Source organism: Pleuronectes platessa, chromosome 21 (genome assembly GCF_947347685.1).
Source record: "Pleuronectes platessa chromosome 21, fPlePla1.1, whole genome shotgun sequence".
In the NCBI taxonomy this organism is placed as follows: Eukaryota; Metazoa; Chordata; class Actinopteri; order Pleuronectiformes; family Pleuronectidae; genus Pleuronectes; species Pleuronectes platessa.
In genome coordinates, this window is record NC_070646.1 from 10365652 (window position 1) to 10393461 (window position 27810).

The following is a 27810-nucleotide window of genomic DNA, read 5'->3' on the forward strand; positions in this document are numbered from 1 at the left end:
GTGGCTCAATCCAGGGAGGACCCGTTTCTTCTGGAATAATTTATGCATCTGTCAGTGCTGGTGGAGTGTGTCAGTAGGAGTGGCCCAGGCGCTGGCTGCCTGCTTTGCATGAACCGTGGACTCCCCAAGTCAGCGGCTGCAGCTCGGATATTTCCTGTCAGACAGATCCGAGCCGAGCCGAGGCAAGGGCGGAGGAGAGAGAGTGAGGGATGGCAGAGAGTAGCTCCGAGACGAGCGGCTCCGTTCACCGGAGATGTGTGGCCCATTCCTCGGCGGCGGAGAGGAACATGTCACCGGGCGTCGGGGCTTCGAAGTGGATCCGCCTGAACGTCGGGGGCACGTATTTCCTAACGACGAGACAGACGCTGTGTCGGGATCCCAAATCGTTTCTGTACAGACTGAGCCAGGCTGACCCCGAGCTCGACTCCGACAAGGTAAATGCTAAGCTAGTTAGCACGGTAGTTGGGAGCCTTACTAAGTTAACTGCATTTTATCTTCCGTGAAACCAGCTTTTTATACCTCACCTCGTCCTCAAGCGACTAGACTTGTTAATAACTGCGTCTACCAACTACTTTAGCAACACAACGACCCTTGTGGAAACAAGGGTTTATTCAAATATTCAGCGTTAACTCGTTTCTTTTGTCGCTAGCTAGCATTAGCTGTCTAAGCTAGCTAGATTCCGACAGTCACCACATGACATGCGATGTTGCCTCTAGCCTGGTGAGCGTTGCTTAGTCTTTATGTTTTAATGATATAAGATACCAGCTGTTGTGGTCACCAGAGTCTGGGGTTTAAAGTGTAAAGTGTTGGGGAAATAACTATTGTCTCTTATTTAACATTAGTTTTGCATGTAATTAGCAAGTAGCCACAGTAATTGGAAACTTTCCCCATCTGAAAACCGATTAAATGCGAGTTGTCAGATAGTGACAGTAAAAACGATTATCTCATTATCAGCGTATTAATGATATGAGCTACTTCCAACCAGTTACTGGTCAGTTCCGTGTAAATAGTTTTTCAATATTTAAACGAAGGGTTGGTTAATTTATTCAGTTTACAATTGTAGCTTCAACTTTATTTTGGCTGGATACCAATAAACCAAATCTCCCCCCAAATAATTCAATATTATATCATATGGTATTTGTCCATCTATGTCTTTTATTCCACTGATCACAGCATCTACTAGCCTTGTTCCAATAATTAACCAACCTTCACGTAACAAGAGTGTGTGTGTGTGTGTGTGTGTGTGTGTGTGTGTGTGTGTGTGTGTGTGTGTGTGTGTGTGTGTGTGTGTGTGTGTGTGTGTGTGTGTGTGTGTGTGTGTGTGTGTGTGTGTGTGTGTGTGTGTGTGTGTGTGTGTGTCTTCATCTCCTGAGGTTCGCCTGTTTCTTGGCTCTGTTTGCTGTGTAGTAATCGGCCTCTGTGCTGGTGATGAGGCTCCCCTAATGAGTACATAAGTCACTGCCAAGTGGGGTGAGCTGCTGCTGAGAGCTGGGGGGGGGGGGGGGTTGGTGAAGTCACTCATCTCCCTGTGAACGGCCTCAATATCTCCAGAATCAGACGTCTCTCTGTTCGTCCATCTGCCTCGCTTAAAAGCAGCGTGCCTGCTTGCAAGGCCCCCCCAGCTCTGTCAAAAACAATTTGTTAGTGTCTGTATACATAGTGGAACGTGCCCTGGTTTTCACGGCTCATTTGACTGCCCCATTACTCATTGTTTTTTCATTTACTTAATCTTCACCCCTGCCACCCCTTCACGTTGAGCTGAAAGCAAAGCTCGTCTCATATTTTCATGCAAATATCTTAATCTCTGAATAATCAGCTTGCTTTTTTGCTGCTTTATCCTCCCGTGAGCTACGGATCAGTCCATCTCAATCCCTTGTCTTAAGTACGCATCAGTCACTCAAGCCATTACTGTACCTTTCTCCGGCAGACAGCCTGGTTTAGGATTTATCCCAGTAAACGACAGGTTATTATTGGGCATTATATTTCTTGTCCCTGGGTCTCAAACTATATACTTTGACCTTATTTCCTCTTATTTGCAAGTGAGCCATGTTTTTTCATATAACACTGCTTGTGAATAGGAAGCTCAGCAGAGTGACAGATCAGTGGAGAGCTCTGTTTTGGGGGGATGCAGTATTGTGTTTCCCAGCCAAAGAAACGAGTGGTTCAGCTCTCAGTCACGCAGGCTGACGTGCTTCAGCAGGACTCTTGAGGAGAACTGCATTATTCATGCTGTTGACTGGAGCCTGTTTTGCACATTGGGGTAGACCAGGGCGAAAGTGGAGGAAGTGCTGTCACGTGCTAAGCCTTAACAGCTTATAAGTCTTTCTAGGTTGGTTATCCTAAAATTGACTAATGCTACCTCTTGCTGTTGTGCGAGTGATATTGTTTGTAAGTTTACAAAGGTTTGGTCACTAATTTATGAGCTGGAATTGCTCGTAAAATTGTCAGCTGTCAAGTCACCAAGCTTGAGAGATGCACACCAGTGGGCATTTATCCCTTTGGCAGACTTCTGCTCTCAAACTACTCAACTCGGGGCCACTCAAGTATAGACCCGGCTTTCCAGCTCTCAGAGCCGCATACATTTTTCAAGTGCTCCCATCACAAAGAATCCTTGTTTCCTCAACTTATTCTTTTCATATTCATATCCATTTGCTGCCTGAGCCCCTCCGCAGCATGTGTGAAAAAAATATGGCCATATTTAATACCGGATTCAGGTTGTATGTCATGCCTGAGGACACTGTGGGAGGCAACGTAAATATTTAACGGTAATATCGTCTCCTACTGCTCCTCTTGCAGTAAGTGCTCAACAGGACACTGCAGAGTGCTGCTGGCAAATTAGATGCGATTTAAGCCTCTATCATTCTAAAGAAACTTTACTTACACAAGCCAGGCACCTTCAATTGATTATTGCCTTGTTGCAAGACATTAAAATGATGATTGTTTGAATTTCTGCACAATCTTATTAATCAGTCAGTGCATCTCTTTCACTTTAAACTTCTGTTTCTCTATTTCACGTCACATTTCTCCTTTTGCCATCAGAGAGCTCCAGGTTGCAGTGACTTGTCAGCTTAGCTACCAAACTGCTTCTCATCATGACAGCAAAGCTTTTAGGGGACTTTGAAAATGAGCTGTTCATTTAGCAACCGAAACACTGTGTCCTACGGAACTCACCAATGATGCTGCTTTGCCGTGCTGAAAATGTTAGAAAGGCGAGTAGCTCCTCTCAGCCTCGGTGAAAGGTCAGGCACACGTTCAAATGATGGTGTTAAATATTGTAAAAAATACGAGAGTTTCACACAATATAGCCCTGCTGTGATGTGTGTGTGTGTGTGTGTGTATTATTTAGAAGATGAAGGCCTGTTTGACTATGCCATTACTGCCTGTACTCCAGAGAGACTCCTGGCTCCCACTCTACAAGGATCCGACTTCCACTTGGCTAAGTAGCTACAGTCATGTGACTTCAAAGATCTACTGCAACATCTTTACTCACTGTTTTCTGCAAGGGGCTTGTGTTCCGGCTCATCTGCAGTGAAGGCCGAGCTGCACTTGATAAAGCTCTCATTCTTTTTCTCCTTGGCCTGAGCAAATTGGAATGCCCTCACGTGATAGTGTCATGTTTTTGTATCACGTTGTTGTCGTTTGCTTTATAATTACAATTAGCCATCTGTCCCACTATAAGAGAGCCTATGACATTTTGCAAAGTTCTGTTCTTCACCTTTTGTTGTAATCAGAAGGAAGTGTGTTACGTCTTGTGAATTTTGTTGAATTAAGGATTGACTTTCAGTGTTAATGTGACTGCAGACAGCCTCATTGGACGTCATGTGCTTGGAGGGTGGGTCGCCATGGTATTTCCTGTTGGAGGATATGTAATGCATGTAGGAGAAGAAAGATAACGTTAATTCACTGCTCTTTCCTCTGGTGTGAAGGCCGCCCTTCTAGTTTGCTTTTGTTTATGTAGATTTATAGTTGTCTTCAGTTTAAACTTAGTCATGGCCTGGCCTCAGGTTTCCATCGGCCTAGTTACTGTGTACGGAATGAAACAGCAAAACGCCATAAAGCAAGCCTTACTGACACTGAACTGACCTATTTCTGGTGGTCATTGTAGCCAGTGTTGAAACTTTTCCGTGTATTTTTTTTGTCTGTGATAATAGTTTGTTGCTTTTCAATTTCATTGTGATGCAGACCTGTTTTGTGACTCGTTAAAAAATTCATATTTCTAGATTGTTGGTTTGGGGCCAATGCTGAAATGTTCATTCAGCCACCATCAGCCCAACAACCACAGATTGACGATAAGTTCACCCACGCATGCGCAGGGGCATTCACCAGTATCGGCTGATGCAATTCTGTAAGAGCTGTGTCCCCTTGTGATGGGATCTCACTTCACTGACCTGAGTGCAACTAAACACAACATTTGTGCCCATGAAGACCAAATTATGTCTTCAGGCAGTCTCCGTTGTGTGATGATATCTGCTTTCAGACATGCACTGAGTTCCCCAGTTCCTCTGTATTTTCTCTGGAGTTTCATGTGTGAACCTTGGGACGCCAACTAAGATGCCAACTAGGGAAGATGAGATTCAAGAGGTTTTAGTGGTAACAGCTGTTGCCAGTGTGATGTGGTGTAAACAAAAAAACAATTTTATATGTAGCCTCCTGCATGCTGCACCCATCTCTTGAACAATTGGATGTGTGAAAGGCAAAATACCAAGAAAGTGCAACATGTTCCGGACTTTGTATCTGATAACAGCTTATTAGTAGTTTTGTTGTTTGCCATCCCTTTTGCTGTCTGTGTACGGTTAATCCCAGCAGCGGCCCTTCTCTTATTCCCTGACTGTCCCCACTCGTCTGTTGCCCAGTGCTTCCCAGCTGGGGCCCCTAGAGACATAGCCTTTTGTTTTTAATTAAATACACTGTTCCCTTTGTGCATGCTAGTCCACATCAGAGCCCCAACAATCATCTCTCTGTAAATGAGGGACTGTCGCCCCAAGTTCCCCATATGAGCCTAGAGGACCAGCTACAGGCTTGTTGGCACAACAGGGCAGGAGGTAGAAAGTTTACAGAAGTGTACAGTTTAAATACGTTAGCTTTCTGTGTTTGTACAGTGGGAGTTTTTTTTTAAGCAGTATGCAATAGTATATTTACGTAGTGCACTTGATCTTTTTCACCGCTGACATTTTGACTTTTATCATTGTAGTAGGATGAGCAAAGATATTAATAATAACACAAACAATGACCCTGTTATTCTGGTTTGATAGTGAGGTGGTATGCACTTTACCAGGAACTCTGAAACCAACCTACTTACTAATTGTCAAGTATGATCTGAGAAAATGACATATGGTCTCTTAGCGCTTCCGCAAAAAACGCTAAACATATTTCTCAGAAAACCGGTCGAGGGATGGGGCAGGGACCATGAAAGAACCCATTAAATTTTGACATGTGTCTGGACAATGAGGCAGATCCAGGATGTTTTTTTTTCTTTCACTCTATAATGGCTCGCCAGGGCATTTTTCCCCAATTTCCCAGAAATTAATGGATCTTAATTACAAACAAAAGCAAGCATATTTAGAAGACTGATATTGGACTGTCAGAGTTATGCAGCTTTGGCTTTGTCTGTCTCCTCATGCAGGCCCACCTGCACCTGTCCCTAAACTCTAGCAACTATAGAAGTGTAAGGAACTGACACAGGGCAATGGGACCAGAATAGTCCTCCACTGGGCTCCAGTTTAATATTTTTGCCTCAGAAAGGAGGTCAACCAGCCAAGAGGGTTCTGAAATTCATTACAACAGAAATGCACTGGGAGCTTCTCTCATTATTGGAAACATTAATGGGTTTTGAGTTGAATCCATCCTCTTATTTGCGAACGGGAGCTGTATGAATGCACATATGGTTGTCTGTGAAGACTAAGCTTTCAGTTTAGTTTTGGTCATGGCCTGGAGTGTGACAATACTGCTCTGTTCATGTGTAAATATTGTCAGACATTGCAGCAAAGTGCTATGCTGCTATTTTACCAAGATTGCACCGGTAGGAAAACACTCATGCAAAGTTAAACATCCTGTCAAATATGAGCTTTTTACACATCGTCAGTATCCATGTTAATATTTGCCAATATGCACCTGTATGAAACCTACCAAACTTTATTTTACAGACTAAACGATACAAAAACAATTTCCATTTAGGTTTACATTTATTGTAAAATATGTATTTTCTTGATTCAAGTTCTCTATTAATTGTTTTGTATTTGTTTTATTTTTAATTGCAGTTATTTATAATAAAGTGTATGGTTAAACTGTAAAAATGTCAAGCCTCCGTCACATTTCTTTATCAAAGGTTTGATACCAATAAGAAACTATTCCCATATTCCCCATCTACTTTAAAATGGTTAAAATGCTATTAGGCTCGTAACACATGGTAAAGCTGTTTGCTTTGAGCAGCAGGTCCCTGGTTCAATTCCTGGCTGTTGAACCATTTACTATGTGTTATTCCCCTGTAAGTCCCCTTATTTTTAGTCTCTACTTTACTTTTTAGATTCAAGTAAAAGCAAAGGCCAAAATATACTTCAAACTAATGCTGAAATTGACTGAATTGTATGTACGAGGCCAACTATGTAATAGAGCCGACGAGGCTGCACATCGGTTCTAAGCCAAGGTGCTTTCTCATGTGCCCCTTGATGGATTCAGCCTACTGTTCCAAATCTTTTTCTGTTCTGCTCTAATTGTTATATCCTCCTGTTTCCCCACGAGACAAAGACGGTCTAATCACAGTACTTATAGAAATAGGGGAATACCCAGCGGTTGTGATAGAATCAAGATCAAACCCAAGGCCTGTGGGAGTAGTGAGATGATCTCCCAGAGCTGCTGTGTGCGTGTGTGTGTGACTCCGTGTGCACATCTCTTGTCAACCTCTGTAGAGATTATCGGCATTGGAGCTGACCTCATAATGATCTTCCCTTGAGTATTATTCATGGCTGCACAGTGTTGGGTTTTTGTCCCCAGATTAGGTTTCGATGAAAGTATACGCCTGCTCATTGACCTTCTTGTTTTAAAGGAATCCACTGAGTCGGTTGAGAGGATCAAATTCACTTGTGTCACCTTCTGTCCACAACTAAATCCAAATAAATCAAATATTATGTGGGAAATAAATTATTATTGTCATCCTCCTCTTTTGTTTTTCAGGATGAAACTGGTGCCTATCTCATAGACAGAGACCCAACATACTTTGGACCAGTGCTTAACTACTTGAGGCATGGCAAACTGGTGCTCAACACGGACTTGGCAGAGGAAGGTATTGTCTTAAACTATTCCAAATCAAAATATTTGTGCATTGCAAGTTTTTAATCCATTGCAAATCTGTTAACATCTTCTGATTTGATGCTTTAATATCTGAAAAGACTGTGATAGCAATAAATGAACATCCATATTTAAATAACCTAGATGACATTGTTTACATATTTTTTTCCATTAGTATCTCTGTTAAACTCTATCGTTGATGCCATTGTTTTCATTCAATCTTTAGTGGTATTTGAAGCAGCAGCATGATAATTCCTCCAAAAAAGCATAATTGTTTATTTTCTTACAATTTAAAGGTGTGTTGGAAGAAGCCGAATTCTACAACATTACATCATTAATAAAGCTCCTCAAGGACAAGATCAGGGAACGCGACTGCAAAACATCACAGGTATAATTTTGTGAAGATGAGCGATTTTCTTCCTTTTCTTTATATCTGTTCCGTGAATTGAGGGAACGGTTTATCTCTCTCTCCATCTCATTTCTCTCATGTGTCTGTTTGTGCTCTCAGGTTCCGGTGAAACATGTGTATCGGGTGCTGCAGTGCCAGGAGGAGGAGCTGACACAGATGGTTTCTACCATGTCGGACGGCTGGAAGTTTGAACAGGTAAATCTTCTTCTTCCTGCGAGCTCACAGCAGCATTCCTCCTATTCATGTGCTTCACCCACTGCGCTATGCTCAAAATGCAAGGGGGTCTAATCCTCTATGTTGGAAATGGCAAAAAAAAAGCCAGCAAACAGCAAATCATATCTTTCTCAATGTCCGCATACGTGATCCGGGCATCCCTTCTGTGCTCTGATTGGTTGTTACAGTTTGTCAGTATAGGTTACGGGCGAGCCCGCCAGTCAGAGTTTCTGCTGATTGTGTCAAGGGAGGTGGAGGGAGAGGAGTCTGCTTTGCCAAACAACAGCGGAGAGGTGTGTCCCACAAATTTCTGTCCACGGGCTGGTCACTGCATGGTCCCCTTGTCAGCCATTTTTTATCCCAAGTAGCCACTGAGCTGTTTATCGTTTTCTTTTCAGTTGATTCCTTTTCAGTGTTCATTTGTACCGCTTACTCACCAGTGAGGCTTAAAGAACACAACACCTTTTTCTTGTTTGTGAATTGATGATTATATTATATTTTTATTCATACCGCATTCACAGTCTGTAAGCTTTCTGTGTTCTGCTGCGATGTCGCCACTTGGCTGTTTTGGGGGCTGTGCTGTAACATAGTGGTGGTTCTTTTTTGAGAAAAATGTTTTTGATCTATCAAATAGGTACATTTTCAAATGAGAATACACATTTCTTGAATGTGTGATTGAATCTTTCTTTCTGAGACGACAAACCGCATTAATCTCCTTACACTAGTCAGATGTGGAAACTGAGAGAAACACTCCTGCAAAGCCTAGAGCCCGGTCCAGAGAAGATACGCTTTAATGACCTACTGTCATCCTAAGGACTTAATATAGAGCATTTACCAAATATCCATGATTAGATTCAGTTGAAAGTCATATTAAGTGTGTTTTGAATCCTCTGCAGTGTGACAGTTTAGAATCCACGGTAGCCAGTTGAACTTATTTCTCTTTTTAGCTGCGTTGATAATGTAAGCTAAATCATTTAACAACAACAAGTCTCCGGCAGCAGTGGCTAATGAGGCCATGCGTGTCTGAACATGCACACCTGGCTACTGAGGGTATACATCTAGCCTGCAGTATGTACACACACTCTTAACATTCAGCAGTAAAAGCAGGAAGAGGAATTCTTCAGGAAGAGGAATGACTGTTTTCTTTTGAAGGTGTGCGCGCAGATTATTTATAAACTTGTGTGCTCTGTGTCTCTTTGATTTTGTGATTTGACTGGCAACAGGAAGCGTAGAAGTCACTATGATAATTTCCGCAACAACATTTGTAGGAGCTTCTCACACCACTCCTCTTTTGTGTCTGACATTACCACCTAGCTTTCTGGTGATTCCATCTGGTTGAATTTGGATTGCCCCCTATTTCAAGTAAACACTTGTAATATACTGGTAGTTAAACAGTAGGTGCACACAATAAGAAACTTACAGAAACCACTGTAGAAATTTCAGCTCCATCAATACCGAGCCAGTTATATAGATCTCAAATTATGTGCTAATTGAAGCATTTGATAAAATCCTCCACACTCCCTCTGTGTCATGGTAACACTGAAACTAAACAATGAATGGATGTGCCGTACTTTGTGGTTTTCTCCGTTATTTGCTTTGTGGAAGATTATGTTTTTCACTTTTACTTTTATTATGTAAACCAAGTCAACTCCACCAGTCCCTGTTGATTTTCAACCAGCACGTATGCTTCCTGTTGTCCCTGCACTTGTAATCTGTCAGTGACTATCTGCTGATCATGTATTTTTCTTTTATAGTGTCTTTGTACTCTTTCCCTTTTATTAATTAGTTTATTTGTGTCGACCCCAGATTATTTTATTTCTGTGTCTTTGCCTCGGTCAACCCTTGGAGTTTTTTTATCAGTAATTTAAATCAGCGTTCTGACTTTGGATTTTCATGTTGACATGTCTGCAGGTCCTGAAAAAACAGCCATTTTGTAGCACACCTCCATGAAACATTCAGGTTGATCTTGTTAAGGTGGGGATCCCTGTTTGCCTAGTTGCCTCATTTAAATTATATCTATTCAATCTTGGCAAAACATGTGTGGTAACATGTTCAAAAGGGGAAAAATTTCCAAATTAAATATATACAGGCAATAATTAGATTGATCTTTGTAAAAGGCCATTTTTAATGTAATACGGAATATAATTTGCAGGAACCTGTCGACTTTCTTAGCCTCTTGTTTGGTCATTAACCTCTTTACTTTAAACGTTCTCTCTACCTGTTTTCCCACCATAACAAACCCCGTTTTTTTTCTACTTCCCTACTACTTTCTACTCGTTGAAGGCTTAATCTCCCCATGTACTCTGCTCTTGTTTCTCCGTAGCTGGTCAGCATAGGCTCCTCTTACAACTACGGAAACGAAGACCAAGCCGAGTTCCTGTGTGTAGTCTCCAAGGAGCTGCACAATCAATCATACGGGACAAACAGTGAGCCCAGTGAGAAGGCTAAGGTAAGTGTGCTTGTGTGTGTGTGTGTGTATTTCAGAGTGAGAGTGAGGGTGTGCAGAGGCCGTTTGAAAATCTAGCCACAGCAAACATGTGTGAATGATGGCCTGTGCTGGAGGTTTTAAAATTGCTGCATTTATGAACATGCCACCAGGGGACTGAGAGCACCTCTAGTTTATTGATGAGAGATCTCTATGAAGGAGAACATTGTAAATATTTAGAGCTTCGGTTAAAACTAGACTGCCTGTACCACAAGTGATAAAAAAGAGGGTGGGAAAGGGGAAACAAACTCAGTATAAACCAAGCTAGGAGGGTTAGAAGAGCCCAGGTCTGCATATTAGCGGAGTACGGTCTGTCATTTTCTCCAGGGCTTTGGGAGCGAAGCAGGAGGCACGCCCTGAGGAATTCAAACTCCCATCAGCGTGTCCCCGCGGGGGCCTCACTCCTTGAAGGCAGCTACACATGAAGAAGCACACCGCCAAACCTGTATTCACTCTGCTGTTTATTTTAAGAGGATGATGAAAAGCTACCAGTGCATCTTTTGAAGTGGAAGACTGTTTTGGTTTCCAGCGGCTCTCTGCCCAAACACACTGATTTCCAGCTTTACTAAAAAAAATGAATTGAATTCTAAATTGCCTTAGTCCTTCGTATATGCTATGTAGAAGATATAGGGGATTGTAGTGCATGAGAAAGGTGCCGTTGTATAACTGGTCCTTGTTTTTCTGTGTTCTGCACTAGATGAAGATGTAAATCCCCTCTGAATATGACCCATTAGTTGTAATTTTCTCCCCTTCTGTGCTAATTCTTCTCCTCTATTCATTTCCATCATTTTACAACGTGCCTTTCTTGTCTTCCTCTGTGCCGTCTGCATGCCGCATGTTGCTCAGAGCGAGGACGAAGAGACGGATTATGAAATGAATGACTCTGATTAGGGTTGAGCACTTATGACTCACTGGTGAGCGCTCAACTGCTCGTAGTGCCTCTTCCTCACCTCCCGAGCTTGTCCTCCTCTTCCTCTCCCGTGCCTCCTTGCTGCATTTAGCTAGAATCTGATAGCCGAAGCCAGATGCAAAATCCAGATGGTTCTTGCTAAGAGAGGTTGAGTATGTCTTTGCAAGTGCCGCTGCCTCTTTGAAACTAGATGAGACAAACTCTGTTTCAGTAGTGTAAATAAGCCCTGTGCAATTATTTTCATGCTCACAGCCTTAGTTAATGGAGGGCTATGCCGAATCATCAGTCGCTGCACTTTGACCCTTGTTCTTCATTCAGTGACATTGTAAAGGACGGGAGGGGTACACCACTCGGCTATTGTTAAAAGTAGTGGTAGTTGTAGTTTTGCTGGACAATAGTGATAGAAATTGATGCAATAGTAACTAGAATCTAGCTTCTACAAATTATTTAACATGCATCACATGTTTTTTGTGTTTTAAATAAATTAAACTGAGTTGCTGCTATTCCAGTTGGATCAGTTTAAGATTTAACTGACGCTAAAACAGTATTTACCGCTCAGTGTTTGTGTGCGTGCATGCATGCCAGTGACTAATGGATAAAAGCAAAGAGCCAGGAGAGAAGGAGCGCATGCAATATAAAATGAACTGTCTTTTGAGTGAGGGAGGATAAACGCAGGCAGCTTGTGTGGACTGTAAATTGTAGTGAAGTATTAAAGTAAAACCCTTCGACAGATGTGGACAGCTGCAGAGATTTTCAGATGCACGATACAGTTAATAAAGACCAGTCTTTAAAAATAAAAAAGAAGCTAAAACATGATCACATTCATGCATCCTGTTCTCTACCCTCATTCTTTTCTTCTTTCCCTCTTTCTTTTCCCTTCTCTCTTTCACGGTCCATCTTTCACACTGCTGTGACATGAGCCATGAATGTAGCCCGAAACCACCGTTACATTGATACACAACGTAGTGGTGCACTCAGGTCCTGGTAAATGTAGCTTTTGTTTGTAATTTCATTAGCAATTGTTTTTGGAAACTAATAAGCAGAAATTCAGCTATTGAATTTTGTTCAATTCCTGAAATTCTGATATTTATCTATTTGGATAATATTGTTTCAATTTGAAAATAGTAATCTTAAAATAAATTGAGGAATATGGCTCATCTGCAAGATTTAAATTGTATTTAAAACATCATGTTACAAAAAGCTTTTCAGGTAAAAACCTTTTTTTTCTAGCGGGGCATTAGTACCCGGCTGATGACTCCTATATTGTCTGTATGTGATTGCCACAAAAGTAAATGAGAATATGTGAACTAGCAATAAACTAAGGAAAAAAGTATGAAATTTAGTGTTTTGGAAAACCCAGATAAAAAGTTGCATGAAAAGAAAACCTAAAGGTTTCCATCATAATTCCATCGTGTTGCCTTGATAAGACCCTCAGGTTGAACTTTGCTCTTCCTCGTGTCTCAGAGAGTTCAGGGTCATTGAGGGCTCTGTGGTTGTCTTTACGGCATCAAGGTTTATGGCAACACTGGGTGCATGTGTGCAGCATGTGAGGGGTCGGCTGGGGGACTTCTGCGAAGCGGCTACGTGAGGTTTCTGGTATAACTGCTGTATTTCCTGGAATAAAAGTGGAGCTATGGCAGAAATACCTAGCCTGGATGCCAGACGAATTTAGCCCCGCCCACAACAGATTTGGTCGGGCAGTTCGGTCTGGAGTCGCTCCATTGGGAAAAAATTATGGCCGGACCGGGCCAATCAGATTGTCAGGGCGGGCTTTATACGATGATTGACAGATGATCAACGGTAACGTAATCAACCACGTCATCACAGTGCCCTCGGGTTGAATTCGTTTTCAACAAACATGCCTGCCGCTGGCGAGCTGAGATGTGTAGATGCTGCCATTGAGTCTGTTTTAGAAGACATCGACAGCGCATTCATTTTGAAAGAGGAACACAGAACGTGGAGGCGACGCCAAAGCACCGCGCTAATCCCTATCGCCCCGGCGCTTGGCTGTTCACAACGGACTCTGAAGCGACGCTGAACCGCCGGGCAGCGCTAATAATATCACCCGTTGATCCAGTAGATCGCCGCACGGCTTTGTGCCAGTCACACCGGAGGCTGAAGCACCGCGCTGCGCCAAGGCTGCCTCGCGTTGCTTCAGCCTCCGGTGTGACCGGCACAAAGTTTTAACATGGGAGTGGATGGGAGCCAGCTGTTATTTAAGGCTTGGCGCTGCGCTGAAGCGTCCGGTGTGAACCCGGGTTAGTAAATAACTCACAATGCGTTGCTTAGCATACGTCACATACTACGTTGCTCTGATTGGTTGTAGGTCTATCCAATTGAGCGAAGAGGAATTTTACTTCCTGGTCAGTTGAAACACGCCCCATAATTTTTTCCCAATGGAGCGACTCCAGACCGAACTGCCCGACCAAAATGTTGTGGGCGGGGCTAAATTCGTCTGGCATCCAGGCTAAGAAATACCAGAAAATAGAGTCAGAACTCTATGAAGCTGAGCATTCTCCAAATCCTGCAATAATGATAATAAAAACCTGTAGATGGATTCCTTCAACAGAAACACTAGAGTGAATTTACTTTAAAGCGGATACAGGAAGTGTTGCAAATATTTGTATGTGACGTATTCCACAGATATAAACATTGAAACTGTGGTAAAAGATTATTTCCACGGTCTGATTTGCTGTGAACCGATGCGTGGAGGAAATGGGCGAGACCCCGACCCTCTAGATAAGCATTGCGGCTCATGAGCAGGAAACGTGCCTGAGACATGCGTCTCAATCAGGCAGTGTGGTTGCTCTTACCTGAGAAATGAAAAGCAAGACGTTCCGTGATGCACCCCCGCCGCTCACTCATCCAGTGTAGCCCCAACCGTTCATGTGAGCTCACCCACAATTTGCTCAACAGTCACGTACTGCATAGTTTCTGGCACTGCTTTTAGTTTTCTTTACCCATGCAAGCATTTCCCCTTTTCTCTGCTCTGCATCCAGTATGTTTGAACCAGCACATAGACTTAAAACGTATGAGTGCGACTGATTGAGTATGTGGGAACTTTAGTAAAAGAAAAATGTCGGCTCCTAAGGCAGAGGGAGCTGTAGAGATTGTGGAGAGCAAATAACTTTCTAAGCACGTTGTATTGTGTGTTTGTCTCTGCAGATTCTTCAGGAAAGGGGTTCCCGGATGTGAAGAGGACTTAGTATTATGAGCTCCAGGTGTTATGAGGAAAACATATCACCTCCGTGGAAGAACGTCGGGCACAATGGAGATTTAAAGGGGGGGTGTACATTTATGTTGTTTTCCCCTCCACCCTTATTTTTATTTCTTGATGTAAATAAGTCTGTTTACTGACAATTTGTGCCTGTACACTTAAACTGGACGTTTTTGAATTTGCAGTCAGTTTTTTTTTTTTTCTTCTTTTCTAATCGAGATTATGGAATAGCAATCTACAAATTTTTTATGCTATAAAAATGGCCGTCATCATATAAGGCCAATGATTCACTCAGGGTCATCTGTTGAGTTAATTCTCCTCTCCAGCTACAGGGTCTGGTAAGGGATCAGTATGGTCTTTATAACTCAAAAGTATCAACTCAAAATTCATTGTTTAAAGATGTTAAGAAGGGAATTGTGCATTTCTTTAGTGCATGTTTGAGAGTCCTGCTATTAAATGTGAACTTCCCCCCGAAAACCAGTTGACATGTCTTTTCCAGAGATTCAGAACCGTTACACTGAGAATTGTGATCATGAGGATCCCAACCACACGTCCCGCATTTTGTCGGCTGTAGTTGAGAGGTGGCATTTTACTTTGAATTTGAATAATTTCTTTCCTCAGTAACTGTTAATGGTCAGAAAAATATGTCCCTGTGATCTGACTGCAATGCTGAAGGGGCATTAGGTCATTTATCACGTACAGGTCCTTTTATTGGTGATGAGAAAATGACCTTGAATGAAGAGACCTCCTGTTTTCACAGATTAAATAAGCTCACCTGAGAGGGACGGCAGATGCAGGACACTTCTTTTTTTCATTCACTTTCTTCATTGCAACCTTAGTAACCCAACTACCCGCTGATAAGGTCATTGTGAGGTCATCCAATTATTACATTTCCAGGAAGTCCACTTATTTGTACTATAAAGGTCAAACCTTTTTTTAAGAATTGGAGACGCAAATTCAAAATATTGCTTTCAGATCCTGCAAATGCAGAATTTTCGGTCGTGTAAAGAGCGAAAGATTTAATGTTGTAAAAGTGCAAGTTTATATCAATCTTCCGAGCCTGTAGTTTGGTTTGAGACCTCATGTTCATAAATTTAAAGTTAACAGCCAAAAACAAATATCAAAGGTGTTTTCATAAAAAAAATTGGTTTTAATGTGAGTTTTTTTTTTAATTTTTTTTTTTTTACATAATAGTCCACCAATAATTTCCTGTTTACTGTGTGGTTGGAAAAAACATCCTAGAGATGGAGGTGTTTTTTAGATTTTTGCCACTGACCTCAGCGTTTTCCTTTTTTAATGGCTTGTTTCATATGTTTGGGGAACATCTTGTTTGTGATTTCTTTTTCTTTTCCGAGGGGAAGTATTTGTTTTGTTTGAGGGTTTGGGGACTGGAACTGTTTGACGGCAGTGGCGAAGGACTCTCTGTTCATATCCAGAGGATTTTTCTTGTTTTGATGTAAATAATCCAAATTCAATATTAATATTTAACTCTTAACAGAAAAACTGCACGTTTTGTACACTGTATAGAAACCACAACTTAAAAATGGAAGTTGTTTATACTGGATCTTTAAAAAAAAAAATAGAGAAAATCTGAATAATGTTAACTTCTGTTTTGCATTGTTTGTACAGCACTAGAGATTTCCAAGTTTAGGGTTGAAACGGCTGATGCTGACTACGGTGTCTTTCACTGAGAACATACCTGGAACATGTTTGATAACCAATAACAAAGCTATACTTGGCTGGCTATGAAGTTGACTGTTACATTTAAAAAAAAAAAAAGAAAGAAAACATGTATTTTTTTCCTGCAGTGGTATAGATTCTTCTAAGCATTTTGAATTGTGTAGATTTCGTACACAGCATTACATCCACTACAGTGAAAACCCCACTGTGCACATTGCTTACAGCCTGTAATGTTAATGTAAATATTGCATTTTAGAACACTTCTTTTTTTTTATATAGAAAGTTGTTTTCAGGTTTGATGTGTTTATTTTATTTTTTTTGATAGGTTGGATATTTCATTCACAAATAATCATTTAGTGTTGCCTTTATCCCGACGACCAAAATCCAATGTCTTATGTGTATTGCGCACATTGATCTTAGTGTCAGGGACGAGGTAACTTTTCTTAATGCTGGCACACTTTGTACATATAGACTTGTTAACGACACACAAACCTCCATTTACTCACATATACATTTGACTAAAACGATTTTTATATTGTCGGGTAAACTAGTATGGATGCATGTTTTTGATATAGACTCACACACACACAAACACACACACACACACACACAAGGGCTTTTAAAGTGCAAAATTTGAGATCTGCAAAGAGAGTAGACTGGATTTCCTGCCAGGGCTAGGCTATGTTTACATTTGCTATGGTGTTTTAAAGCCTTCCAAATTTGTACCGTCTTGCACTCCCTCACACACGTTAACATACTTGTGTGACCGCACCAGGGGCGACTCGTGCGCCCCGCTCCACGTGACCTGATCCCCACGCAGACATTTTTAAAGATACTCCATCCAGATCTGACAGCCTGTTCTTGAGCGTTGCAGACAATCTTGCTTTTTCGCCCTCTCCGACGGCAAAGTTGCTCACTTTTAATAGGATGAAACTTTCCCTGTGTTGTTTCACGGCTCAGATTTATCTGGGTCTTGTTTAGACTTCTTTTTTTTTCCTGCAATGGGATTTTAAGTGTTACATGTTTTAATTTGCTTGTTTTACTGGTAAAAACAAGTTGTCTGGATGAGCATTCGGCATTGGTAATCATTTCACGTGATGGACAAACTTATCAAAACTGTAGCCTAATACTTTTCAAAGTGCCCAGTTTGTTTTCCAATCAAGTTACTAGCCACAGACCACTGTCATGCATGATTGAAGAAGATCACACTTGTCATCAGAGGGAATGATTGTCATTTTTCCTCAATCTAACAGATACATCAATGAATAAGGTTCTCATATCACACATGGATCACTTCTATACGATCTTATGCAATGTTAGAAATGTATAAACTAAGTATGAGATTAAGGGGGTAGATCTATATGGTCATGCATAAGGTAAACAATAAAAAATGTTGTCATTCAAGCCTCTGTGTATATTTTTTTTTTTTGAGAAGTTACAATTTTTTATTATAACAGTTTGGTTTATACAGAATATTAAAAGATGAGGTTTATTATAAGAAGTTTCCATATTATCCATGTGACATGTGAATAACACGTTTACACCTGAAGAGACTTAAGTCGTGACAGCAAATATCATTTTTTGTTAATTCGCGACCTCTTGTGTTAACTCGATGCTACGACGTAGTTGCCTGAAGACTTGCCTGTTCAAATGTACTCCTAAAATTACATTTTTAACCTGCATTGGATTATGACGGCAACATTTATAACGTGTGTTTTACAGCCAAAAACCTAATGTCGGTTTGATATTAGTTATTTTGTAATTTTGAACAACTTTTGTTTTATTCGTCTGAAGTCGCCGTTTGGGTTAACGGCCTTCAGTGTGGCCAAAGATGTTTCATTCAACAAGATAGAAATCTCCCGGCCTTCCTGTTGTATGAAATCAAACTTATTTCGCATCTTTAAAAAAGGTTTCATATGAAGAGGGCGAATCAAATCGAGAAAGAAACACAACGAGCCTCAGGTGAATTTCAAACACGTAAATACAAATTGTTCTGATTTCTAGACACGCAACCCACTAAGCCACGGCGCGCATGCGCGATGAGCAACAACCGCAAAGGGCAAGATTAACGGCTGTTTTCAACGGGACGGGCGCTTTTAGCAGAGGCTATGCTAATCCACTAGCATATAAATTAATGAACGGTTCAGCAGGTGGAGTCTTTCTGCTGACTCCACGACAGCTGGAGAGATTCACCCAGGAACCCGACGATCGACTCGTACTCCGCTCTTCCTATGGGTATTTAAACGAAGACGGAAGTGAAGGACGGATGACCATGTCGCTGCGTTGTGTGTGTGTCTAGCTGGAGTCGGAGCGGCTGGTTTTTCAGGAGGGAAACTTTACGAGGTTTAACGGGATCTGAGCACGATTAATTCATTTCGCTTACTAACCCGAGCAAGTGCAGCCATTCTGAAAGGTAGGAGCGCGCCTCCGCAGCCCAGCGGGCCCCTTTTGTCGTGTATTGGGACATTTTACCCGCTTCAGTTTGCGCCATTTTCGCTAGTTTGGTAATGCACAAATGTGCGCCTTTTAGCTGTGGCGTTCTTTGTCTCTATTCTTAAATGGCTTGTGGTCTGGGTCCCCCCCCGAGCCGCATCTCACACCCCCGTTTGTTGTTTCGGAAGATTCGCCGTGAAGCGCCAGTCGAAAAGCAGCCATCACCTTTTCTCACCCCCCCAAAAAAACTGCGTTCAAATCAAGTGCATTTGCGCAATTTTGTGCTGCATCAGGCCGTGTCCGCCGCTAACAGCGCCAGCGCCCGTCGGGATGTAGCACGATTCTGGCGCACATGAGTTAGCTCGCCCGGCTAACCGGCTAGCCCGCTGATCAGTTAGCTTTGATAGTTAAGTGTTGACAGCGAGTTTGCACCAATCGCCCAGAGACCGCGATACAAACCTGAAGCTAACGGTGTCGCCTCCCGGGCCCATGTGGGTTTTAAAAGGGGCGCGTAAAGAGCGGAGCGAGCGGCTTGTGTGGGCATGTAATCACCGCTTGCTAGCTTGATTAGCCCGCATAGCTTTACAGAAATGTCCCTACAAACCCACTTAAAGGCGCATTCACAACGTGGTTGGTGGACAGTAGTTAGCATTCTGCCCTGAATATAACACTGTGTCCAAATTAAAGCTGCAACCCTCCTGTTGAAAAGTCGGTTAATGAGGGACCAGTAACTAGTTGTTGCTTGTTTTGTTGTTTCCACTCGGGACATCACACCCAGAGCATCGTTACTGTCGAGATCTTTATCATCACAGAGAATTCATAATAAAGTTCCATATACTCAAGGATAGTGTATTTGATTTACTTGTGGATCCCTGTATATGAAGATCTTTATCGTTTACATGTGTCACAAGGATAATGTCAGGTTTCATCCTCATGTGTCATGTCGCCGCATGAAATCACTATCATCACAGTGAAGAAGAAAGCACGTACCTTTCACCGTTATAGCGAAACCAAACCTTGTCTGGGAACTTCTCCACAAATTAGAACTGCGATTGTCTATAATGAAAATGAAATCATGCACTGCCGCTACCAATTACATTGTTTTATTAATGATCAAAAAGCCCAAATGTTTGTCTTTCATTGATATAATGCCGAGAAAAGCCCCAAACATGTATATGAAGGAAACCATGGCCGGCAAATGTTTATGATTTTGATTTCATTCTGACCAGTGTTTCCATTGAATTGACCTGGTCTCTTTTGTCGTTACAGGAGTCCACACATCATGTCAGGCATTGCATTGAGCCGGCTTGCCCAGGAGCGCAAGGCATGGCGGAAGGACCATCCTTTTGTAAGTGGTGTATTTCTGACTTCTCTATGAAAGTCTTCTTCCAATTTCCATTCTTCTATAAATACCGGTGTCCTAACTGTTTGCACTCGTCTGTTTAATTTTTCCAGGGATTTGTTGCTGTACCAACAAAAAATCCAGATGGAACCATGAATCTCATGAATTGGGAATGTGCTATTCCTGGCAAGAAGGGGGTAACGTTTTTTGAATGTGTTTGCATTTGGAAAATATTTGTCTTGCAGAGCAGCTACTGCTAAATGAGCTTGATAAAACAATGACTTTCCTGCAGCTGATGCAAAGAGTATGTATAGTTTGAAACCGGCTCTAGTACAGAACAATCACAGCTGTAGAGGTGTGTCTCGCATTTCTTAATGTGTCAGCAACATTGGTAGTGAATAGGAAACCAATTCAAATTTATAAGGAACAGAAGAGAGTGATAGTTCATGTTGTTTAAGTTAAACAGGTTATTAGTATAACAAGGTCATCTTTTGTGTTTTTGTGTGTTTCCTCAGACTCCGTGGGAAGGAGGCCTGTTCAAACTGCGCATGTTGTTCAAGGATGACTATCCTTCTTCACCGCCGAAATGTGAGTTGCACTGCCGGACCTCTGTCCACCGGTATCACAACGTTTAGCATTTTTTTAATCTCTATCCTTCAGATTGAACAATTAACAATCTGGTTTGTTAGTTTGCTAATTGACAATCACAAATATGAAAATGAGCAGACCTGGAGTTTGAAATGGCCCAGGTACAGTCAACCCTGTCACAACAGACCCTAACTCTAATGGCAGAACGAGACTGTCTGTGATGAAGAAAATGTATATCCACGGCTTTAATAGATTTTGCTAAAGGGTTACTATAATAATAATGAGGTAAAACTGTAGTAATAATTGTTGTTGATGTTTAGGATTTCATAATTAACATGAGCAGTGTCTGATCTGCTCCTTTTCATTTTAGTAGCAAATCATTTTCCTTAACTCATTGTTGCTTGATTTGTCGAGCTCAATGGATCATTTCTAATGGACCTGGATGCTTTTTGTTATTATGTTTCAGGTAAATTTGAGCCTCCGCTCTTCCATCCAAATGTGTATCCATCAGGCACAGTATGCCTATCTATTCTAGAGGAGGACAAAGACTGGAGACCGGCCATCACAATAAAGCAGGTTTGGATTGCCCAGCACACATTATTTACACCACTCTGCTTTTCCCTAAGTCTTTTTTTCTGTGGTTTCACTCTTCAAATCTAAACACCCACTTGTATTTCTGGATGCTCATATGACACACTTCAACAATTCTTGAAGAAAAATTGAATAATACAGTTAAGTGTTTATAAATAGTTTTGGATACCTCATTTATGTTTTCATAATCTGCTAAATCTTAGAAGAAATTACTGAATACGTGATATATTAAGCAGTAAACTACATTTATTGATATTCAACTTGAATTACGTTCAAGTGAAACATTGATTATTTTCAGCTTATTATTCCATTTATTCAACTCTTTAATGTAACCTACTGGAAAATTAAGATAGAAAAAAAAGAGACCTGACCCCATAACAAAATTAATAAATCATTTTATTATGACATAAATGCATCTCTTTGGTTTATGTATCCTTTAGATCTTATTAGGTATCCAGGAACTCCTAAATGAGCCAAATATCCAGGATCCAGCTCAAGCAGAGGCTTACACAATCTACTGGTAAGTGACGCTGGAGCTCATATCTTTTCAAACATGGTGCTGACAAAGTGAAGTGTGTGTGAACTGCTGATCTCTTGTGTACAGTACCACACAGACACAATTCAATTGTATTTGTACAGTGTCGAATCAAAACATCTTTAAGATGGAGAGCTCACAGTTATAGAGAGAAACCTATGCGGCATGATGTTGCATGACAGTAGGCAGATTAGTAAACATTCATTCAGTCAAGTGAACACCGCAGCTTGTGGGATACAGTCATGTTTTGAGTGAACTTTCTGGTGAGTGCACAGCAATTTGGATTTGGGACACTACCATGTCTGAATTTACACAGTACCCCGTTAGAGTACTATGTGTCCACAGTATACTGCATGTGAGAGAACTGATGAAGACAGAGTACAAATCTATAAGGTGAATTAAATCCCGACACTAGGCTAAACTAGGAAAGTTATATAAGTTAATAAATTAAACTTGCAGATCTACTTTTATCATTATTGAAGTACATTTATTTCTATGTCACTTGAAATGTGTTTTCCTCCGCTAACCAGTCCTGTTGGCAATGAATCTCCTTCCTGATGAGAACACATTGGTAAATGTGACCAGGATGATTAGTAATCAGTTTGACGAGAGTCTTAAAACATGCCTCACATTTAAAACCTACAGAGCCTGTGTATGTTTATCTGAACCTAAGGATGCTTTTATTTTGTGTGTTCAATATCTTAAGTCTTTCCCTGTTTAACACCCATCTAAAAAATGTGTCCTGCTTTACAGCATGAAAAGTAATATTTACAAAAAATATGACGCCTGGCTTTTGGTTTCATTGGTCAAAGCTGATAGTTTCATTTTTTTGTATAAATATAAGAATATATTATTATTTTTGAATAAAAGATTATAACATCATTATAACCTTATTTTTTTTTAAACTCCTTTGCAGCCAAAACAGAGTAGAATATGAAAAAAGAGTCCGAGCACAAGCCAAAAAGTTCTCCCCATCGTAAAGGAGAAGACTTGCTCCGCTGCAGCAGAAGGAATGGGTTTAACAAGAATCACCTCCCCTCTCAGTCTCTCGATGAATGTGCTCCTCTCACACCGGGACTTGCTTAAAGACTTCTATTTAAACTCCACACATTCTGTGCCATCCGCTCTCTTCTGACCTATCATTTTTTTGTCCTTAATTGCCGGTTGGCGCATAATGCTGGGAGGGGATGGGTGCTTCAGCACCCTGGTTATTTCTTTTTAAACAATAATTGTCTTATGTGATGCAAGGGACACAGCTCGGTACCAGTTTCATCAACACAATGCAAACTGGCTGTCATCAGTGTTCAAGGAAGAAAATGTCCCTTGTTTATTTTGCTCTTTCACAGGGTCTATTCCTTTGTTTTCCCCTTTTATTTTCCATCAAATTAATGTAAAATTAGCTTATTTCATTGTCAGTATTTCAACTGCTGTATAATGAATGGCACTTTTATACTGTTGTATCTCACTAGTGTCTCTAGATGGCTCTGTCTAATTCTCTTTCCCAGGTTTTCTATTCAGCATGCTGTAATATATGATAGAATCTGCTGCCTTGGCTGTCTTTTTGTTATTCAGAGTGTTTGCTATGGAATAAATAAAAATGGCCACAACGACTGAGGCAGGTAGGCTTACTTCTGTATCAGACTTTAAGGTTATATGGTGCTTTGTTCATGTATGTGTTGGCGTAAATAAAACTTTCTACAAAATGTTTGCAGTATCTTTATTACACAAGGAAAATACAATAAGATTGTTGCCGGTAGGAACAAAGCAAAATATTCAATCATGTACAATTAGTCTAAAAAATAGTTTTGCCTCAAATCTGTGAAAGCTATTTTTGCAAGTGCTTAACAAAGGTTATACATTGATATATTTACATTTAACATAATGCTGTAGCATCTTATAATAGCTGATTGGCATAATGGCTTCTCACCACTGGACTATGAACAGTTATAAAGCATTTAAAGTAGCCGTTTGCAGCGTTGTGAAGCACTACATGTCTGGAGGTTAAACTTATGGGCCAGCTTGGTTTACAACTAGATTTGTAACTATTATCCTGCCCTAGTTACTTCACACACACTAATCACTGTGTTTCCCCAGTGGCCTCCATGCTGATGATCCGCTGTGAGGAACATTTTGTTGACAAGTGGCCATCATGCTCTGCTGTGAGTGGATTAGACTGCGTGAGGCTGTCCAGGGTGCAGTATTTACTAAAGTACCAAAGAGAGTCCTTCTGCAGGGAGGAGTCGCTGCAGAGCCAGCACCCTGAGTCCCCCTCAGCTGGGCTGCCAGACTGATAACAAAGGGTCAGACTCCCTGGAGCTGACAGTGGCCCCATGGTGTTCACAGCATACGGGACGCCCAGGCAAGAGGTATCACACTCTGGGTTGATTAGGTTACTGTACACGCTGCCTTCCATCAGCCGGTGGGGAAGGTGGGGGTGGAGCTCGTCCTCTGGGACCTCTGCACACTGGGTCAGGGTGTCCATTTGGAGCGAGGCCTCTGCTTTCGGCGTGTCTGCTGTGCCTTCTTGTGTGATCACCCATCTCTACATTTAAAATCATGGTTAAAGGTCCAGTGTGTGAGATTTAGGCTAAAGGGATCTATTGGCAGGAAAGTGAATATGAAATAATCCTAGTGATGTTTTTACTGTTGTGTTTCATCTAAACTAGGAATTGTTTTCTTTATCCGAGAATGGGCCCTTTATATTCAAATACTTTATATTTACATCAGGAGTGGATCCTCTCTACGGAAGCTGCCATGTTTTTTTACTTTTGGAGTTTTTCTGACAACTGAAGGCTTCCACTGGTTCTCTCTCATGTTTTGGAAAGGGGGGCTTTGAGGTGAGGGGGATTCAGCTGCAACATTCAACTTCACCACTAGGTGGCAATATATTCTACACACTGCACTTTTAGGCACACTCTCAAGACATGAATATTATTATTATTACTATATGGCAGGCTTAATTTACCTTAAAATCTCCTTGACAGTCGGAGTACAGGGTGTGGAAATAGGGAGCTGGACTTGGGATGAAGGCCCTCTGCCTCCACCTGTAAGTATGAGGGATATAAAGATAGTATATAGTTTATTGATCTCTAAAAGTGCCATTTGCTATCGTGTGGTTCAGGATTTGAGGAGGAGGAGCTTGAAGAGGGACTTGCCTCTTTACAGGAGCATAGCACACAAGGAGGATGAGTGGCACCAGCACACATAAGGTGAGGAACACCTTCATCCCCAGCCTCGTAAAAAATGTGTTTCTGGGAAGTTCTGCAGTGAGACAGGGAAAGGAGGAAAGTCGTCGGTTGAAATGCATGCAGAGACATTTTGAAGGTTAGAATTCTTGAAATGCAAAATTGAAAATGCAGCTTTCTCACCAGGTTTCCTCCAAAACGATGGCAACAAAGAAACTCACTGGTTAATAAAAAAAGAAGACAATATACTCTGTGCTTTGCAGGGGATTTGTTGATGACAATGGGACTCACCAGTGATGGCCGACCCCGTCCTCCAATGAACCTCAGCGGACCAGTCGCTCCACTGTCCCTGGTAAAAAACCAGGTTGGGACTGGACCGTACACTGGCAGTGTACTCTGCGTTCAGCATGAACACGTCATCGTCCACAGAATAGTTTGTTCTTTCTGTGTAGATATCATGAGAGATCACCTGCAAGAAAAGAAGAAGTGGGTAGGATCTTATTGGAAATTAGATAAATGTCCTGCACAGGGCCCTACTTTATTGTATAGCATATACTAAACTATTACTGTGCTTGAAACTATAGTATTTTATCTTATTCTGTTTTGGATTGTACTACTTGCATTGTTCCTTTTCAGATGTGACAGGCTATTGTTAATATTGGAAATTGGAGATTAGATCATTTTACTCACAAATACCATGAGAGGATTAGTGAGTGAAAGTGTTTGACTGAATCAATAATGGGATTGAAAAAGGTTTAATCCTACAAAATTCTACAATAATAATTTCACAATTGACAATATTCTTTTTGCTCTTTGAAACGCGGTGGAAAGGAGGCGTGTGGGTCAAGAAGGAAGCTTTGCATTATTCTCTATGTTTACCTCATTGTCGTCGTGTTCGACTCCTCTTCTGAAATAATGAAGCTGATACTTGAAGTCTTGGACCAAAGCCATGTAAGGCTCATATTCCTCATAGGTGCTGCTCCAGGTGAAGTGGTATTGACTTGAGTTCCGGCTGAGCGTGAGGCAGCACGGTGCGTTTGGTTTAACTGTGGAGAGGACTCGTATCAGACAAACATCATGCACACACATGTGACAACCCAAAATCTGTGGGGTCCTTACTGTTGGTTTGAGGTGTGTATTCGCCATCCAGCTCCTCGCACATTTCAGATCCATCAGTGTGGTTGCGACAGAGTGAGATTTTAAAAGTATCTGTGTCTGAGAACGTCTCTGGAGAATCGTCGTCAGGCGTCATATCGTAGGTTTTAACAGAGCAGAAATAATCCCTGTCGGTGTTTGTCAGCATGCACTGAAACATCCTCCTGCAGGAGGAGGAGAGGAGAATCAGAAACTAGAGAGACAACATCGTCTCATTTAAATTAAAGCCACGCTGTGTAACTTTTACAGAGCAACAGCGCCCTCTGCAGAAACCCGGGGGGATTCATTCTGTTGGACGCCCACAATCACCTGCAGCCTCTTAAATAGAGGTAATTCAATCAACGGGGAACAGGACCGGGGGTGCACGCCCTTATATTTAAAGGTAAAGGAGTTGCATAGTGTCGCTTTATGGTCATTTATCATTATTATGTTTCAGTTGAAAGTGACTCACGGTTCAAATGTTTCTGTGAAATTGAGCCAGTAGGAGCTGTCGCTGCCGGATGTGTCTTCTGATGGTCTGAGGCTCATGGTGCAGTTGACCGTGAACAAGTAATCATTCACACAGTGAAGATCGTGGTCGTCTACAGAGTAATTATACAAGCACACAAGTAAATATAGAAGCATGTGTTGTATTTGGTCTGTCAGGTGCCAAAAATGAGTTGTGTCGCTTTGAGGAAAGGTCAGTTTTTCTTAAACATTAGTTTATCGCATTAATATAATTTGTATTATTATTAGATTATGTTTTTAATCTTATTATATAATATTACTTTTTATTGACTTTTTTCTTCTAGCTATTGAATCGTTCTATTAGTTTTCTAATTGTTCTTTAGCTTTTCAAATCTATTGTATGTTTTTATTTTCATCAGCATTTAGATTTGTTTCTGTCTTATTCTGGCTCATCAGTCAATTATGAAACACTTTGATCTGCGCTGATCTGAGTGAAAGTGACTGGCTCCAATTAGGGCCATTTTTAGAAGTGTTGCATGAATGTGAGTGTGACTTGTATTGTAAAGTGCTTGGGTGGGAAATAACACCAGAAAAGTGCTGTATAGACACAATCCATTTACCGTCAGTTAAATCTGGTAGACAGTGATTATCCTTTTTTCTTTGTCTATTTTTAATGCTGTTCGACTTTGTTCCAGAAGATGACTTTACACCTTCCAGTCCAAGAAGAATTACTGTTATTATCATTACTTGTTATAAGATTTTAAACTTTGAATAAAAGATTGTTACAGTTTTTAACACATTAGGAGTCACCATGAATTCACTGGTTACAAATACTGATCAAAGGACATCAATACAAAGACTTTCCCCACAATTTAAAAGCTTGTCAGCCTTTGCCCGAAGGTCAATGGTCATGTAACCCATACCTGAGGTCCCTTCAAAATCAGAGTCAGCGAAAGAGATGTTAACATTTTAAAGAATATTGGAAGAGATATCACCTGAGATAGGATTCCCATGCAGACAGATGATGCTGGCGGACAGGAGCAGAACCACGTTCAGCCGAATCATCCTCAGTCTCAATGTCGAGCTCCGATCCATCACATCACCTCGGCCCCCAGGCGTCTGAACTGAGCCAACCTGTCAGGACGCTCTGGTAAAACCTGTGTTTATCAACGACTGAGAGAGGCAGAGTTGTTTTTTTTTCAGTTTTTTTTTTTCTTACCCTGATAGCTATCACTCACATGTTGGTGATAGAGGATGTGCTTTTTTAAGAGCAGTCGGGGTTAAGGCTGCAGTTTGACAAAGGTAGTCTCACGGCAACACAGTCTCAGAACAATGA

General features: G+C 41.3%; 3 protein-coding genes and 1 long non-coding RNA gene across 6 annotated transcripts; 3 read left to right on the forward strand and 1 right to left on the reverse strand.

Annotated features, from left to right (window-relative positions):
• The first annotated feature begins 75 nt into the window (after positions 1-75).
• kctd5b (potassium channel tetramerization domain containing 5b) lies at positions 76-17602 on the forward strand. Of its 2 annotated transcripts, XM_053413662.1 has the most exons (7): positions 76-434; positions 7171-7279; positions 7581-7672; positions 7793-7888; positions 8095-8199; positions 10230-10355; positions 14467-17602. In XM_053413662.1, exons 1-7 carry the CDS (start codon positions 210-212, stop codon positions 14494-14496), a joined length of 783 nt encoding a protein of 260 aa, XP_053269637.1. In that variant the 5' UTR covers positions 76-209; the 3' UTR covers positions 14497-17602. The 2 variants fall into 2 exon arrangements, with proteins under 2 accessions (XP_053269637.1, XP_053269638.1); XM_053413663.1 differs by lacking the exon at positions 8095-8199 and having other exon boundaries at positions 89-434.
• An 845-nt stretch (positions 17603-18447) lies between these two features.
• On the forward strand, positions 18448-23392 carry ube2ib (ubiquitin-conjugating enzyme E2Ib). The gene is made up of 7 exons (XM_053413812.1): positions 18448-18611; positions 19901-19979; positions 20087-20170; positions 20489-20561; positions 21028-21137; positions 21593-21672; positions 22604-23392. The coding sequence occupies exons 2-7, from the start codon at positions 19914-19916 to the stop codon at positions 22665-22667; spliced, it is 477 nt and encodes a 158-aa protein (XP_053269787.1). The 5' UTR covers positions 18448-18611; positions 19901-19913; the 3' UTR covers positions 22668-23392.
• Positions 22917-27646, reverse strand: LOC128426774 (interleukin-21 receptor). Of its 2 annotated transcripts, XM_053413809.1 has the most exons (8): positions 27470-27646; positions 26479-26608; positions 25992-26191; positions 25752-25918; positions 25164-25341; positions 24843-24948; positions 24653-24731; positions 22917-24229 (listed from the first exon to the last, which is right to left on the reverse strand). In XM_053413809.1, the coding sequence occupies exons 1-8, from the start codon at positions 27567-27569 to the stop codon at positions 23765-23767; spliced, it is 1425 nt and encodes a 474-aa protein (XP_053269784.1). In that variant the 5' UTR covers positions 27570-27646; the 3' UTR covers positions 22917-23764. The 2 variants fall into 2 exon arrangements, with proteins under 2 accessions (XP_053269784.1, XP_053269786.1); XM_053413811.1 differs by lacking the exon at positions 26479-26608 and having other exon boundaries at positions 27470-27604.
• LOC128426777 (uncharacterized) lies at positions 24809-27568 on the forward strand. The gene is made up of 3 exons (XR_008333286.1): positions 24809-25011; positions 25136-25358; positions 26277-27568. It is a non-coding gene; the product is annotated as an uncharacterized LOC128426777 (long non-coding RNA).
• Positions 27647-27810: the final 164 nt, after the last annotated feature.